This window comes from Lactuca serriola, chromosome 2 (genome assembly GCF_051521515.1).
Source record: "Lactuca serriola cultivar US96UC23 chromosome 2, Lser_US96UC23_V15, whole genome shotgun sequence".
NCBI classification, from domain to species: Eukaryota; Viridiplantae; Streptophyta; class Magnoliopsida; order Asterales; family Asteraceae; genus Lactuca; species Lactuca serriola.
Window position 1 is genome coordinate 174526547 of NC_136409.1, and position 17867 is coordinate 174544413.

At 36.9% G+C, this 17867-nt stretch overlaps 1 protein-coding gene across 1 annotated transcript; it reads right to left on the minus strand.

Annotated features, from left to right (window-relative positions):
- Nucleotides 1-466: 466 nt before the first annotated feature.
- On the minus strand, nucleotides 467-1048 carry LOC145089801 (basic leucine zipper 4-like). The gene has a single exon (XM_079028196.1). It carries the CDS (start codon nucleotides 1046-1048, stop codon nucleotides 467-469), a length of 582 nt encoding a protein of 193 aa, XP_078884322.1.
- Nucleotides 1049-17867: the final 16819 nt, after the last annotated feature.

Here is a 17867-nt window from a genome sequence, read left to right on the forward strand (position 1 = left end):
CTGTAAACCTTATGTGGTCTCATGTGATTTTGGACGAATAAAATACATCACATATAAACAACGATTTAAAATAGATATATTCAAATATGATATATATAATTGATCAATTAATTAGGATGTTAAAAATAAAGAAGCAATTATAAATAGACGACACGTACCAATTGGTCCAAATTTACTTTTCATATCATAAGCCAAGCACTTCGTAGTGAAACTTTACAAAATGATATCTCTGGTTTTGACAAAAACAACCATCCGTTCTACCAAAACCTTCATTTTCCAAAAACCAACTAAAAAAGAAACGAAAACCAAGACAAAAATAACGACTTAAAATTACCATTACTTGATAATTACCTTCCTCCAACTACTTGATCGATTCCTTTACAAATATATATATAGGGTGAGTTGCTATTGTTCTCATGCACTTAGTTACGATTTAATTTCATATGAAATATATATATATAAAGCTTTATGTAATTAACGATTGTGGGTTTTGTTCATTGATGGTTGTCACGTTATTATTGCATGGCCATGCAGACGATAATAACTGGTTCTGAAGCTGCCGGACGAGCAGTACTTGACGCATGTCCCATAGTTTTTGCCGGAGCATCACTGATTCCGATCGGAGCCTCTCGTTTTCTTGCCTTATAACTTGTGCATGATGGCTTACAAACCGTAACCGGTTCATTATTTCTCGGTTCACAGTCTTATGCCGGTTCACCTGGTTCCTCAGGTTCTCCAAGTGCTTTTGTTTTCTCATGCGAGATCTCCGTGCAGACTCCCGGTTTGATATCATGCGTCTCCTCTTACGTTCATCAATCAGGGTGACTTCAATAGGATTCCGGTCAACGTCTCCCTCGTCGGAGCCGGAGTTGGAGCTGTTGGTTTTTGGCGTGGAGTCGTCGGAGCCGGAAAACGAAAAGACAGGCTCTTGAGGTGGATAAAGAAAGGGACTTTCATGAGTGTCAGTGTCCCAAGGGGTAAACCCAGTTCCAAGAAAGTCGTCGGACGGAATATGGTCGCCGTCGGTGGGGAAAACAGAAGACAACATGATCGGAAAAGCGTTTTAGACGGTGGAGGAAGGTAGGAGGAGGAAAGGGAAGAAACGATGGGTTGGAAGGCGGTATTTAAGAACAAACTCATCATATGTTGGTGGGTCCCACCCAATTAGTGCATTACTATAAAAATAATTATTGTTAATATAATGTAACACTTTTGGCATGTAAAACTCTTCTTTTATACGTTTTCAAGTTGTAATCAATGTGTATACTTCTTTAATATTTATAAACTTTGAAAGCGATGACATTTGAAGTTAATGTTTCGTATTTAAAACAGAAATAGGAATTGATATTAATTACGTGAGACTAATGCTTTTGAGTCAGGCGGCACTCACGGTGGGGTCATCGTGGCTTTTCAAAAGGTGGTGACATCAGCAGTGTGGGTCCCACGGTGTTGATGTTTAAAGCTTAGTCATGAAGAAACAAAACAGGTGCCATCACTTCTTAACACGTGTCCAAACCCCATGGGCCAGTACTCTCAAAGCCAATAGGATGCCAGTTGCTTACGTGGAAACACGTCGGTGGCGCGGCTTTGGGACGACGAGCCAAGCCAGCTAAAATGGCATAAAATGATAAAAATAGAAAATATAGTTTAATTTAATATATGATTTAAGAAAAATTAAAAGTAAAAAAAACAATTATGAAGTAGGGTTATAAGTTATAACAAAAGATAGACGTACTAAAACATAATACAATTAATTTGAATTAAGGATTGTATTGGGTTTATTTATTATTATTATTATCATTTGACTAGATGAGGTAATAATATTTACAAGTAACTGACTTGTCGCATCACAATGATCACTCTTTTGCTTTCAAAAGTTCATGGGACATTATCTTTACGTATACATTTAATTTAACTATACCTCTAAAACTTCATTACGGCTTTATTTTAATTGGAAGTACGTTTTAACTTTTAAGTAGTACTAACTTTATTTTCATATATTTTAGCTTTAAATGAGAAGTATTAATTTCCTTGTGTATAATAAATTACGATATATTTATAACATATTTTCTAATAAAGTTGAAAGTACAGGTTACCATTTTATTTCTAATTATGAAATGATTAAGACGTACTTTCTGTTTTATATCACCTAATGAAAACGAAATTTAACTAACTAAATGAATTAACTATGTTAGAACAACAACATATACATATACATACATACATACATACATATACATGTGAATATAAGAATGAATTAAGGAGTAACGAAAAAAAAGTAAAGTATAATAAGAAAAAGAAAAAAATGAATCAAGATTCCTAAAGAATCACGCAAGATTCTTGGAAGCATGAGGCCGACAACATGTTAAAGAATTGATCTTGTTACAAAGTTGTTGTTTTCCATCTGTCTGACTGAGAGGAATTGAAGGAAACAAAGATAATGCAAAATTAATTTGGTTTAAAGTATGTTATATTTTTTATACAATCATAATGTCATGTCTTTAATTTGACAACTAAATCTATGAGACCTTACAACAGAGATTAAAAAATAAAATAAAATAAAGTAAAATAAAATGAAATAAAGTTTGCTTCAGAAGACGATAACTGAACTAAAGGGTCATATATGTATAAATTAATAAGAAAGCATGGATTATCGGAGATTTAATATCGATCTCAAGATGGGGAGAAAACTGAAAAGTATAAAAGCGGTTAGTGGTTTTGTGGAATTGGTTCCTTAGTTAATTGTTGCAGGTTGTAATGATAATTATAATTTATAATTATATTTATGAGAAAAAAATACTAGAAAAGATGCTTTCTAAAGGTCGATTCGCACTAGTTAATACCCTACACACTTCTTGACCTACTCGTTTTTATCAACCATCTTACATAAAATATAATCAATAAATAATAAATAATATCTTAAATAACGTCAATTTAAACACACGGAGGTTAATACAATATAAAGATAATGTAACATTATCTTCTTTGATATCACAAAGTAATGTGGAATGTGAGCCACAAACCCAAGAATGACTGCAGAGTGTACAGAGAAATCAAACAAAGTGTGTTTTTTGACATAAACTATGCCGCAACATTTTATATTGTTACCAAACTTATCAATCTTACATGTAACTTGTTGAACATGTTGCAAGGTAATTGCATGATTTGTGTCAAATCCATTTTGTTGCATAAAGAATTCAAATTAATAAATAAATAATTATAGGATGTTGTCTGATTAGTAAGCATTTAAAATGTATGATTACATTTTCGAAGCTACAAAGAACCTTGAATAAGACCAATAAATGAACTTAGAAAAGATGATAGGTTCTCTTCGCATACTATAATCCCAACATTTTTTTTATTTACATGCACTTCTTCATTTAATTTCATTGTTATATATCTGCCACTACATAACGTCTCTAACCACATACAAACAAAGACATCGCAATCGTCATCACTACCTTCTTGTTGTAGATGGTCAAAAAAATAACTTTCAACTGCATATTTGTGGGCTATCATTAGCTCTTTACCTAGTAATCTTTGAACTTTAAGTAGTCGTTGAAATAACATATGGAAGGTTTCAAAGTTTTCAAGATTTTCTCGTTATGACTATTGATATCAAGCTATCATAAATATTCAATATCCACGACTTTAAGTAGTCGTTAAAATAATATACGAAAGCTTTTAAGTTTTCCATTAATTACAAATCTATGTGATAAATTTAAAATGTTCAATTGTGTTTGACGTGTTATCCGACAAAATGATTTTTAAATTATAAATTAATTTATCAATAAATTATTTAAATTATTTATATTAAAAACTAACTTATAAACTATTTTAAAAATCTCAACAACGATTAAATCACAATAATCTAAAATGTACGACAAACGCAACTTTATACACAAATTTAAACATTACTTCATAACCAACAAACATATTTAAGTAAACTATTCTAATTGGTTTGCCAAATTCCAAAAGATTAATCACTAAAAGAACCCGCTGTTAAAGGGGCCTAGTCACCTAAAAATCAATTAATTTAAAATGAAACTTATTTATTAGAGTCTCACCCCATTCAATTCAATTTGACACAGTTTGTCTTTTCAAAAAGTTACTAACTTGTTTTTTAAACATGTATTGCACCCATTTTGGAATTGGACCTTGCAAAGTGCATTTTCTTGCGTAATTCATTTATGATTGGTCTATGTCACAAAAATAAAATGATATTCTCTCCGTCCCAAAATTATTGTCCATCTTTTTAAACTTTTTTCATGTCAACTTTGATCATAAATAACTTTATTTGTGTTATATAATTTTTGATGAAACTTATAACAATGAAAATACATTTAAAAAATAATCTATTCATATATCTTGCATAAAAAATTATATAACAAAATATAAATTATTTAAGATCAAAGTTGAACAAAAGAGACTCAAAAAGTCAAACATGGACAATAATTTTGGGACGAAGGGAGTATATATATATATATATATATATATATATATATATATATATATATATATATATATATATATATATATATATATATATATATATATATCATGGTTGCAAAAATCGGGATTAATCGGCGATTAATTGTGGATTAATCGTTTGGGGTTCTCCAACCATCGAGGATTAGGGAATTAATCGGAAATTTAGGATTAATCGGGTTTGGCGGGATTAATCGGTCAACAAAAGTAAAAAAAGTCGAAAAAAGTCAAAAAAATTCGAAAAAATGTCAAAAAAATTTATAATTTTTTTAAAAAAAAAATTCAAAAAACCAACTTTCTTTTTTTACTCCAAAATTTTCAAATTTTCAAAATTTCAAATATTATACAAAAATGTTCATGTTTTCGTATTTCCAAATTTCCAAATTACAATTTTTCTTATTTTCTAATTTTGAAGTACTTGTTTTTCTTAAGATATATTAATATTTAATTAATTTTAATATTTTATTAATAATTTATGGTCTCCGATTAATCATCGATTAATCCTCGCCAACACCGATTAATCCCTTAACACCAGTCGACCGTTGAGCTACCGTCAAACGATTTTTACATCCTTGATATATATATATATATATATATATATATATATATATATATATATATATATATATATATATATATATGGTAAAATGACATCATAATTTCACGATGGTGTCATTTCAAAAGAAAAATCTATATAAACTAGACATACACAAAATGGTTATTTCATAATACAATAATACATCTTCACATTTGATTATATTGTTGCGAGACAACCCATCTATTTTGGTATTTTAGTATTTAATTCATGCTTTAAGGGGTTTGGACATTCCTTCTTCCTCCTATCTTGTTTGTGAGATTGGTTTGTATTCGGTCAGTCACATTTTCTTCTTTTGTTATGTTTCCTCCGATCTTAAAGCTCGACTTTTGATGTGGTGGGGATTAGACATTGCGATGCTTATGTTGTATGGTTATTGGCTTGATTGGTTTAGTAATATTCGGTTATAGAAGGGTGCTAAAGAGTTCCTGGAAGGTGCGTTTAATATCATGCGGTGGCACATTGCAGATATTGTAATGACTAACGAGCTTCTTATGATAAGGAGAAACCTAAGAAGACATATTTGTTTGTTAGTATTATTACTCACTCTTTTGCTTGGTGTACTCATATACATAGATGAGGATTCTAAACACATCCGATTTAAAACCATTTCAAGAGTCATAACCACTTTGACTTTAAATAACCCCAATTTGATGGGTCTTACTTGGTGTAGTCATATACATAGAGGGAGATTCTAAACTCACTCGATTTAAAAAAATTTGCTCGAGCTAGAAGACCAATTCCTTACCTTGAAGAAAGGAAGTATGTCGATTGATGAATACACCAACAACTTCACAGAGAAGATGGAGTTCGCCTTGTGTCTTGTTCCGGATGAGCTGATGAAAATCGACAAGTACGCAAAGGGACTTCCTTGGAAGTACGTAGTGCCAGTGCATCGGGCACCTACTCTGGAGGCATCTATCTGGCTGCTAAGTCCGTGAAGGAGATGATCAAGGGAAGAGCCTCCAGCAAGATTGAGGTTGGCAAAAAGAGGAAATTCGAAGGATCGGCAAGGCCCGATGAGAAGATAAATTCCAATACAAGGAAGTTTAGAGGAAGAGGAAGTGAAGAAAGATGGTGCGAGAAGTGCAAAAAGAAACACACTTGAAAATGCGGTGAGGAGGTGACTTGTTTCAAGTGTGGGAAGCATGGGCATTATGCCAACGAGTGTACATTCAACGAAAGGGTGTGTTACGGATGTAACAAGGAAAGGCACTTCAAGCAAGACTGCCCAAAGAGAGAGGGGGCTACAAAGCCAAATGTGTCGCCAAAGCCAAAGGCAAGAGCATTTCAAATGATCCTTGATGAATCAGATGACAATGCAAGGATTCGGAAGTGAAGGCTTGATATCCAAAGATCAAGTTATGAAGTAGTCGTGTAGATAGTACCACATGGTGTAGCCTATTAGAGGCATAGTATAGGTAAAGCTTGAACACCTATGTAATCATTTCAAGGAATAATATAAAACCTTCGTTTTGTTATCTGATGTTAAATGATGGTGTGATTTTCTTGCATGATGACTTGGATAAATTGCGAGACAATACTTGGGACAAGTATGAGTAGGTGTGAAAGGTAGTAGAGGCCTATACTACCGGAAGCACAGGACTCACACTTGGATCAGGGAAAGTCACAAGGTTACCAAGGAGCTAGTAATTGATTCTGTTTTATTCGAGTATGTTGTTACCATCGTTTCGGTAATGACCGTGAGGCTCAAGTCGTCTGGTGTGTCGGGGATGGTAAGAAATGATTTCGAGGATGAAATCTAATTTAAGTGGGGGACAGTTGTAATGATCTGTTTCGAATGGTTTCCATTTTAGGGTGGTGATCAACGATTTGGGTATTAGCAGGCTTAGGACCCTTGAAGAATTGAGATTTGGATTCATTTGGGGTGGATGATGTAATTTGGATGATCTGGGTTTTGGGTTTGTGTTTGGAGCCAAAGGGGTATTTTGGTAATATGTTAGCTCGGGCTTTTATGGGAATTAGATGTTTGCTCGGGATATGGTACGGCAGGTTTGAGCTTATTTAAGCGTAGAGCTTCTTGTTACATTTTTCATGGATATAAGGATCGTCAGAATCAGATTGAAAATGAGGAAGTTATGGCCTTCGGAGTATATTAGGGTTAATGGGATTAAGCAGTACACGGAACGTACACATTTGTACGCATGGCGTGCTAGTTCTAAAGCCGATACGCTAGTCATACAACGGTGTACGCGGGGCGTACTGATGCAAGGCAGGATCGCGTCTTCAGGCACGTACGCGGGGCGTACAATGGTGTACGCAGGGCGTACGTGCAACTTAATGAAAACCCTAATCTTGATGATGTACTTTATATAATCTCATTAAGTCATTGGGGATGGCCTCTTTACCAGCCTCCAAGTTCTCAAAACCCTATAAATCGTCCTTTAACCTTCATGATGGTATTTTGAGCTCATGGTGTCCACTTTTGGTGTTGTTGGGACATTTCCAAGAAGATGGAGTTTGATGCAAGGTTGAGGATCAAGGAAGAGCTTATGGATCTAGATTATGTGCTTCATTTCCGACTTGTTTGAGGTAAAAATATTTGATCTTGTTCATGGATATCTTAGATCTAGCATTTATGAGATTTGGTTCCTTTTTGGCCCATGGATGTGATCTAGTGGCTTGATGCCACTCCAGGAGCTTTGAGTTTCCCCTCCTAGTGTTTCTAAAGGTTCAAGGTTCATAAAGTTGGCACCTTTATAGTTAAAACCCATCCATGCTTGAGTTTGGTTCCTTTTCATGATGGTAGAATGCTATATTTTGAGGCTGGGTCTTCTTGGGGCATGCAAAGTCACCAAGTTAGTGACTTTACGGTTCTAGACATTTATTGCACTCAGATCTATGGGTTGAACTTCTGGAAGTAAGCATTAAGATCTTAAAGGAAGGATTTGGCTTATTAGGTGACTCGTTGGGCGTACAAGTCTGTACGCGCAGTGTACAAGCCAATCTACGAGTAGCTTAGTGTACAGATGGGTACACCCCGTATACTCAATCAGGAAGGTTTTGCATGTTGGGCTTCGTTTTGGGCCATTTGTTGGGCCTAGTTGTCTTGGGCCCTGTTGGGCCATCAGGTTTTGGGTTGTTAATTATTTTGTGAAGGCCTACAATGGTTTTGGGCCTAATTTGGAAAATTGGGCCATATTTTGGGCCTTGTAGATTTTATGGTTTGGGCCTAAGTCTTGGTCCAAACTAGATGAGGGGTAAATTGGTCTTTTTACCCTGAGTATGGATTATAGATATGGTTTGGGACCCAAATGTTGATTGGGTGTTGTTTTGACTTTTGATAGTTTGGGGATCGGTAAGCCAGAAGCCAGAGAGTTATCCGTGGGATTCAACAACGCGAGGTGAGTTTCCTCACTATTTTTAGCAGGTCAAAGGCACCAATGTTGACCCGTGGTTTACTATGTAGAGTGCTAGATGTATGCATGACTCTTGCATGTGTATGTGTTTATTTGCTTACTAGGCGATGGCTTGATGATTCTTCTGTTTGCTAATATCAGGTTTATGCATATATGATTTGTATGTGGGCTGGGGCCTATGATTGTGCACTATGTTACTATCTTTGTGATTTCTGCATGTGTTTGAATGTTATATGATTATATGGTTATATGTTTAGTGGGCAGGGCCCGTTATGCAAGTGTGGGGGGCCCGTATCTCAACAGGCGGGGCCCGTCATGCGAGTGTGGGTGAGAATCGTATCTCAGTGGGTGGGGCTCGTTATGCGAGTGTGGGCGGGACCTGTTATGTGATAAGTTATGTATGCTATGTGGTATCTTGGAGAATTCACTAAACTTTGTGCTTACGGTTTTTAGTTTATATATGTTTCAGGTACTTCGGTTTTCAAATGGAAGAGCTAGGGGTGGTTGCAGGGCATACACCACATGTTTCCACATTCTATGATTTACTCTAATTTGATAATGTTTTGATAAATCTGGATTACTTTGGTTTCATGAAAATGATATGTATTAACGATTTAATTACTTAAAAACGAAAATTTTTATGGTATTATTTATGGGACGTTTCACCTTTTGGGCTCACCAATGCACCAACAACATTCATGGGCCTCATGAACAGGGTTTGCAGGTCGATGTTGGATCCGTCATTTGTAACACCTGTAGATTTGGGCTAGTCAATTTAGAGACAATAAACATAAAAAAATGAGTTTTTGTTGGAAGATTATTTAGAAGGATTAATCAAGTTGTAGTATGTGTTACAAGGGTTCCATACATATAAAAAACGCCGAAATCCGAGTTATAACGAAGGAGTTATGACCCGTCGAAGTTTCGCGACGGAACCGGCACGACACCGGGAAGCGTAAATAGTGAATTTACGATAGAACGACTTTTATCCTTAGCAATCTAAATGAAAGTCATATAATATGTTAAACCGAGGGCATCCATAAAAAGAACACCCAAATCTGACTTTGTATGAGGAAGTTATGATTTTTTCGAAGTTTCGGCTTAGCAGTGTACAGCCCGAAGTTCGAATATTAGGCCGAGCGGTTTTTAGCCGACACAACCTAAACGAGAATCGAAGAACTCTCTAATAGTAGCATAACGATTAAAAGACAGATGAAAATAGATGTCGGTTGAAGAAGTTATGAATTTTTAACGGACCAATCATGTCCCGGCCTGTTAAAAATTTAACTTTTAAAATAAATTCAAAATTAGCCGACGGAGTCTAAATGAAAGTTGTAGAGTACGTTCCCTCCAACGCGTGGATATAAAGAACTTCGAAAACGGAGCTCGTATGAGGAAGATATGAATTTTTGAAGTTGGAACTCAAAAATGCGAAACCTGGTGCGAAGTTGTTGACGTGGCCAATTTCCAGCCGTCCGATGATGATCTAGCCTCGCTTCAGATTGCAACGAGTCACCCTTCGCTACGCCCTACATCTGAGGCCAAGTACGCCCAATGTACTTCGGTTCTTATCCGTTCTGAGTGCGAGATAGATGGAAGCTCGCTGGCAGCCTTATCCGAACTACACCCAGCGTAGTGCTGCTGAACGCACAGCGTAGTCCGAAGGTGTTGAGCCCCTCGATGATTTTTTTTGACCTATGTACCAGGCCCGGTCAGAACTGAGTTGATGTGTTCAATTAAGTTCTTTGTCAAACAAATCGGAAATCGGGAACCAAACTGCTGGACAATAAGTAAGACATTGTTCCATGTATTTGTCCAGTTGATATCTAGAACAGAGGATTATATGATCACTTATCTAAATAGCGTATCATCATCTTCTCAGTTTCGAGAGACATTGAGAGAGCTACGATTGTTGATCGGTTCCTGAAGTCATACTTACAGATATAGTTATTAGACTTATCCAAGTGGGAGACTGTTGGATAAGGTGTCTAAGTCCATAACTATATTTGGTATGTACTTGACCCGACCCAGCATGGTCCATTTGGGTTGCATGACATCATGCATTTGGATAGACTAAATGAGAGAATAACACTTGTGGTTTATTAATATATTATAAATTCTAATATATTAATAGTATTATTCAATTAGTATTGATCAAGAATTAATTTGAAATTAGTTAAGTGATCAAAAGATAACTAATTAGATATATGGCAGCTTAATGGGTGTCCACTCTCACCCACTGCTTCCTTGATTGGTGGAGGGTCGTTAGCCGAACGGGTAGGACAAGGACTTATAAATACTCATTAAAAGTATGATGAATATTATAAAGTAACTAAATGTTTTATTAAATTCTCAATCTTAGTTACTTTAGGAAAATGTGAATAAGGTGCTAATCCATGAAATTACACTTTACACTTTGATTAAGTCGTTAGTGGAGTGTGTGTAGTTAACCGGCACACTAACCTGGACTTAACAATGTAGGTAAAGGGTGACTTAAGGTTTATCATAGTATCGGTGGAGCGCATGTGGTTAACCGACACATCGATTGAGTGATAAACTTTAAGGGTACCAAGTGATTTGCATGGTTACTTCACACCTCATTTTGTGATCCTCGATATCCCAATCACAAAACTTGGAGGGAACAATCAAGATTGAAACATGCCTTTGAAAATTTCATTGAATCTCAAAAGAATCTAGGAATTTCTAAGAACCAATTAAAACCTAATAATTTATATTTCGGTTTTTGGTGGAAATTAGTGAATCGTCATTCACTTACCTTTCAAATATGTTATAGCTTAGATTACGGAATACCTCTTCTAAGTTATGATATATTGTTATTGGATCCTAACCTTAATATTACATTTGGGTGTTTTGTTAAGGACAATCTTTATATCTAAACTAAACTTGTTCTCTTCTTTTCAGATGTCTTCCAACAACACTGCTTCTGGCTCAAACCCTACTGGCTCTTTTTTCGTCATGAACCTATGTGGGAGGGTCATCTTCGATGGTTCCAACTTTATGGATTGGATCCGGAACATCAGGATGGTGACTCGTTACGAGGACAAGGAATATGTCCTCGATGAGTCCACTGCTACTCCCCAGGAGATCGCTGACTTCCGGACTCATGAAAGAGATGCCACCAAAGTGGCATGCATCATGATGGCCACCATGACAGCCGAACTCCAGAAGTCCTATGAGGACTACTACCCTTTTGAGATGCACCAAGATATGATGGAAAGATACCATCAAAGTGCTCATCAAGAGCGGTATGAAATTATCTCCTCCATGATAACAACCAGGATGAAGGACAGAGAATCTGTCACGAGCCACATGTAGAAAATGCAAAGGTATGTGGATCATTTATTGAAGCTTAATGTGAACTACCCCTAGGAGCTTGCAATAGATATCATTTTGCACTCCTTACCCTCGTGTTATGATCAATTCCGCACGACATACCACATGAATAAGGAAGAAGTCACACTCAGCAAACTTCAAGGACTCCTAAAGACCACAGAAACAGGTCTTAAAGGTAAGTCGGTTGTTAACTCTCCTACTCCTACTCCAAACTCCGCCCCTGTCTTGGCAATCGGGAAAAGTAGAGGGAAGAAGAGGAAGAGCTCTTCGAAGGGTACCAAGGCTAGGGCCCTTGATGGATCTTCTTCAAGTGGAACCAAGAAAGGTTTCGTCACTCCTTCTGACCCAAGAGAAGTTGGATGCTTCTATTTCCATGAAAAGTCGCACTGGAAGCGTAACTGCCCAAAGTACCAGCAAGATGTGAAGGATGGGAAAGTTAAACCCAACCATGCAGGTATTTACACTATTCTATCTAATAAGTCACCTTATTCTAACTCTTGGGTCCTTGATACCGGTTATGGTATTCATATATGTTCTGATTTGCAGGGACTAAGAAGAAGTGAGAATGTGGAACATGAAAAGATCAACTTGATCATGGGAAATAGGAAAGCTTCACCTGTCACCAAGATTGGAGTTTATTCTTTGTTTCTAAGTAGTGGGTTTACTTTAGATTTGAATAAATGTTGTTATTCGCCAGAAGTGGCAAGAAATATTATTTCCTTTCATGCTTTGTACAAACAAGGGTTTACCTTTTTTTTATAATCAAATTGGTGGAATAAATGCTTTCTTTAATAATGTTCTTTATTTTAAAGCATTACCTTGTGATGGTGTGTATGAAGCAGTATCTGTTGCAGATAATATAGGAAATAATGTGTTGTGTGTTTATTCTTCGAGTAATAATAACTTGGATAAAGCATCATTATGACATTGTCGTCTTGGACATGTGAGAAAGAAACGCATAGGCCAACTCCAAAAGGATGGAGTCTTGGAGTCATTTGACCTAAAGTCAGATGATAGTTGTGAATCATGCTTACTTGGAAAAATGACAAAGTCACCCTTCACTAGTTCTTGTGCTAGGGGTGAAGGTTTGTTGGATCTAGTGCACACGGATGTGTGTGGACCCTTCAAATCTGCCACAAGGGATGTTAATCGTTATTATTTGACTTTTACTGATGATTATAGTAGATATGGATATGGATATTTAATCAAGCATAAGTCAGAGACTTTTGAAAGGTTTAAAGAGTTTAAGCAGGAAGTTGAGAATCAATTGGGCAGGAACATTAAGATGCTTCGATCCGATTGTGGTGGTGAGTATCTTAGTACAGAGTTCCTCGACTATCTTAAGGAATGTGGGATTATCTCACAATTGACAACTCCCAGGACACCACATTTGAATGGTGTGGCTGAGAAGCGCAATCAAACCTTGTTGGATATGGTTCGTTCCATGATGAGTCGAGCTTCGCTACCAATCTCATTTTGGGGGTATGCCTTAGAGACTACCGCCCATATCCTTAACCTGGCCCCTACAAAGAAAGTTGTCAAAACTCCTCATGAGATGTGGACTGGTAAAGTTCTGAAACTAGACCACATCAAGATTCGGGGTTGCGAGGCTTTCGTGAGGCGCGAGACTCATGATAAGCTCGAACCTCGAAGTGAGAGGTGTATTTTCATCGGCTACCCACAGAAATCCTTTGGTTACCTCTTCTACAGACCTAGTGAAAATGTGGTCTTTGTAGCAAGGAGGGGTGTCTTTCGAGAAAGAGAGTTCATAAGCCAAGGAAACAGTGGGAGGAAAATTGGCCTTGAAGAAATTCAAGAGTCAAGTGGTGAAGGAACTTCAAACCCTGGCGCTCAACCTGAGGAAGAAACTCTTGTTGAGCCAATTGACATGTCTGTACCTCTGAGGCGTTCCACAAGGGTTAGGAATGCACCGGAGCATTATTATGGTTTCCATATTACTACGGAAGGTGAGACACTTATCAATGATGAGACATTGGTAAGTCTGGATGAACCTAATAGTTATGTGGAAGCCATGGCAGGCCCTGAGTCTGCCAAATGGAAAGAGGCAATGGACAACGAGATACCGTCCATGTATGACAATCAAGTTTGGAACTTGGTTGACAATGTACCAGGTCGTAAGACAGTTGGGTGCAAATGGATCTTCAAGAAGAAGACCGACATGGATGGTAATGTACACACTAGGGATGAAAGTGGGTCCAAAACTGGACCGGATGGACCCAGACCCGGAAAACCCGGAACCGGTTAAATGGATTTTGTAGAACTAGAAACCAGACCGGTATATAGGAACCGGTTCCGGTTCGGTTCCAGGTACGGTACCGGGTGAAGTGGGTCTAGAATCGGAAAACCCGAAAACATCAAAAGTGGGTTGGTTGAAACCGGATAAAGTGGGTTTAGAATCGAAAAACCCGGAAAAACCGAAATTTTTTGGTAATTACTTACTGCTTAATGGGTTGAATTTTGAAAATTTTCATATTGATATCCCGACTTTGGGGGGCTGTAACTCATTGAATAAAAAACCAAAATTAACATAATTATAGTCTAAAATCATGTACAACCTCTAAAATACACTCTGAAAAAAACCGCATGTCAATCTGACTTTAAACAAATGAGATATGCATGTGTTAACAGTTTCACAGAATACAAACTACAAAAACAAATAACTGAAAGTTGAAAATTTTCAGTTTTGATATCCCGACTTCGGAGGACTGTAAATCATTGAATATTCAACCAAAAATGAAAAAATTATAGTCTAAATTCATGTAAAAACTGTAAACTACAAGTTGGAAAAAACCACATGTCAATCCGACTTCAAACGAATTAGATATGCATGTTTTAAAGTTTTCACCGAATACAAAAAAACTAAAAACTTCCAGCTTTGATATCTCGACTTTGGGGGAGTGTAAGTCAATGAATATAAAACTAAAAATGGCAAATTTATAGTCTAAAATCATGTACAAACTCTAAACTACATGTTGGAAAAAACCACATGTCAATCCGACTTGAAACGAGTTAGATATGCATGTTTTAAAACTTTCACTGAAGACAAAAAAAACTAAAAAACTAAAAACTTCCAGCTTTGATATCTCAACTTTGTGGGAGTGTAAGTCAATGAATATAAAACTAAAAATGGAAAATTTATAGTCTAAAATCATGTACAAACTCTAAACTACATATTGGAAAAAACCGCGTGTCAATCGGAGTTGAAATGAATGAGATATGCATCTTTTAAATGTTTCACAAAAACCGGTTTCGGCCCTAAAAGTGGTTTTGGTTCCAAACACCGGTTCCGGTTTTTAGACCCGGTTTACTCAGACCCGATGGAACCAAACCCGGATTACCTAGAACCCGGATAAATCCAATTTTTAAACCCGGAACCAGAACCGATTCTATATATTCCGGTTCTAACAGTTTCATTCCAGTTCCGGTCCGGTTTTTCGGTTCTAAATCTCATCCCTAGTACACACATATAAGGCACGACTGGTTGCAAAGGGCTTCTCTCAAACTCCGGGAGTTGATTATGATGAGACCTTTTCAACAGTTGCAAAGATTAAGTCCATTAGGGTTCTGTTAGCCATCGCTGCATTTCATGATTATGAAATATGGCAAATGGATGTCAAAACCGTCTTCCTTAGTGGAAGTTTGGCTGAAGATGTTTACATGTGTCAGCCAGAGGCTTTTGTCAGTACATAATACCCTAATAGAGTGTGTAAGCTCGAGAAATCCATTTATGGATTGAAACAGGCATCTCGCAGATGGAATCTTTGCTTTGATGAGAAAGTCAAAGAATTTGGCTTTTCAAGGAGTGAAGATGAATCTTATGTCTAAGTCAAGGCTAGTGGGAGTATAGTCAACTTTTTGGTACTGTATTTGGATGACAGACTACTCATAGGAAATAACATCCCAACTCTGCAGGAAGTGAAGTCCTGGCTTGGGAAGTGTTTCTCTATGAAAGACCTAGGAGAAGTTGCCTATATCTGGGGATAAGGATTCTGAGAGACCGGAGTAAAAGACTAATTGGACTTAGTCAGAGTACCTACTTGGACAAGGTGCTGAAGAGGTTCAGAATGCAGGACTCCAAGAAAGGAGCGTTACCTATCCAGTGTAACGCTAGATTGAGTAAAACTCAGAGCCCGAGTACTGAGGCTGAGATAGCAGAAATGAGTTGAGTACCTTATGCTTCTGCAGTAGGCTCGATCATGTATGCTATGACCTGCACTCGTCCTGATGTAGCCTTTTCCTTGAGCATGGTCAGCAGATATAAGGGGAACCCTGGCAAGGCTCAATGGACTGCGGTAAATAATATCCTCAAGTACATGCGGAGGACTAAGGACTGGGACCTTACCCTCGGTGGGAGTGATAACTTGAGAGTTGTAGAGTATAGTGATGTTATCTTTCAGACTGATAGGGATAATTTCCACTCTCAATCAGGTTGTGTCTTTACCTTAAATGGAGGAGCAATTACTTGGAAGAGTTCCAAGCAAGAGACAGTGGCTGATTCAACTTACGAATCAGAGTATATAGCAGCAAGCGAGGTAGCAAAGGAAGCGATATGGTTGAAGAACTTCATTTGAGACCTTGGAGTTGTACCAGCTATAAAAGAGCCAATGGAAATTTTCTGTGATAGTGAAAGTGCAGTTGCCTTAGCCAAGGAACCAAGGGATCACGGGAGATCCAGAAACATCGATAGAAAATACCATTTCATCAGACATCGAATAGAAGAATGACTCATCGTGGCAAAGAGGGTATCATCGGATGAGAACCCAGCAGATCCCCTCACGAAGGGACTGACTCGGGTTAAGCATCTCCAGCATGCTCGGAGCATAGGGCTGAAGGATGATATTAGTTTTTGTAGTTAGATAATTTGGAAATTTGTAAAGTGTAATTGACATTTGATGATGAATAAAAGTTGTGTTTATTTATCAGTAAAGTGTTGCTATCTTTTGTCAATCGTTTACTGTATTTCTTTTGCATGTTTTGACTTCCAGAATAATTATGTTTGGTATATCATATTATTCGAATTCTCCACAGTCGTTCATATGTTGGAAGTAGGTATAAATCAAGACTGTCATGAGTTGGTTGTAGAGGTCTAAGTTGTTGGACATGGCTACAACATTCATGAGTGCTCATAAGTTCTGAGCATTGGATTCAACCCACGCTCACTGGTATCACTTCATCGAATTTATCTCGAGTGATCGTGAGACGGTAATATCATATAAGTCTTCAAACCTAGAGATATGACTTGTTGCCTATGAGTTGGTTATGCATTGATCGTATGAAACTGCATTGGTAACTCGATGTTATAAATCGTACTTTTGTGTGTGATTCAACAAGTAGTAGAATAAGCATATGTGTCGAATTTTATCTATTCCTTCTTGGATTAGAAGCGATATCTAGGCCCCTCGATGATTTTTTTTGACCTATGTATTGGGCCCGGTCAGAACTGAGTTGATGTGTTCAATTAAGTTCTTTGTCAAACAAATCGGAAATCGGGAAAAAAACTGATGGACAATAAGTAAGACATTGTTCCATGTATTTGTCCGGATGATATCTAGAACAGAGGATTATATGATCACTTATCTAAATGGCGTATCATCATCTTCTCAGCTTTGAGAGACCTTGAAAGAGCTACGATTGCTGATCGGTTCCTAAAGTCATACTTACAGATATAGTTATTAGACTTATCCAAGTGGGAGACTGTTGGATAAGGTGTCTAAGTCCATAACTATATTTGGTATGTACTTGACCCGACTCGGCATGGTCAATTTGGGTTGCATGGCATCATGCATTTGGATAGACTAATTGAGAGAAATAACACTTGTGGTTTATTAATATATTATAAGTTCTAATATATTAATAGTATTATTTAATTAGTATTGATCAAGAATTAATTTGGAATTAATTAAGTGATCAAAAGATAACTAATTAGATATATGGGTTGATTATGTAAATCATCCATAACTTATATAGTGGGCTAAAGGCTCCATGGATTATCAAGTTGGGTGAAACCCATAGGATGCTCCATGGGAGTT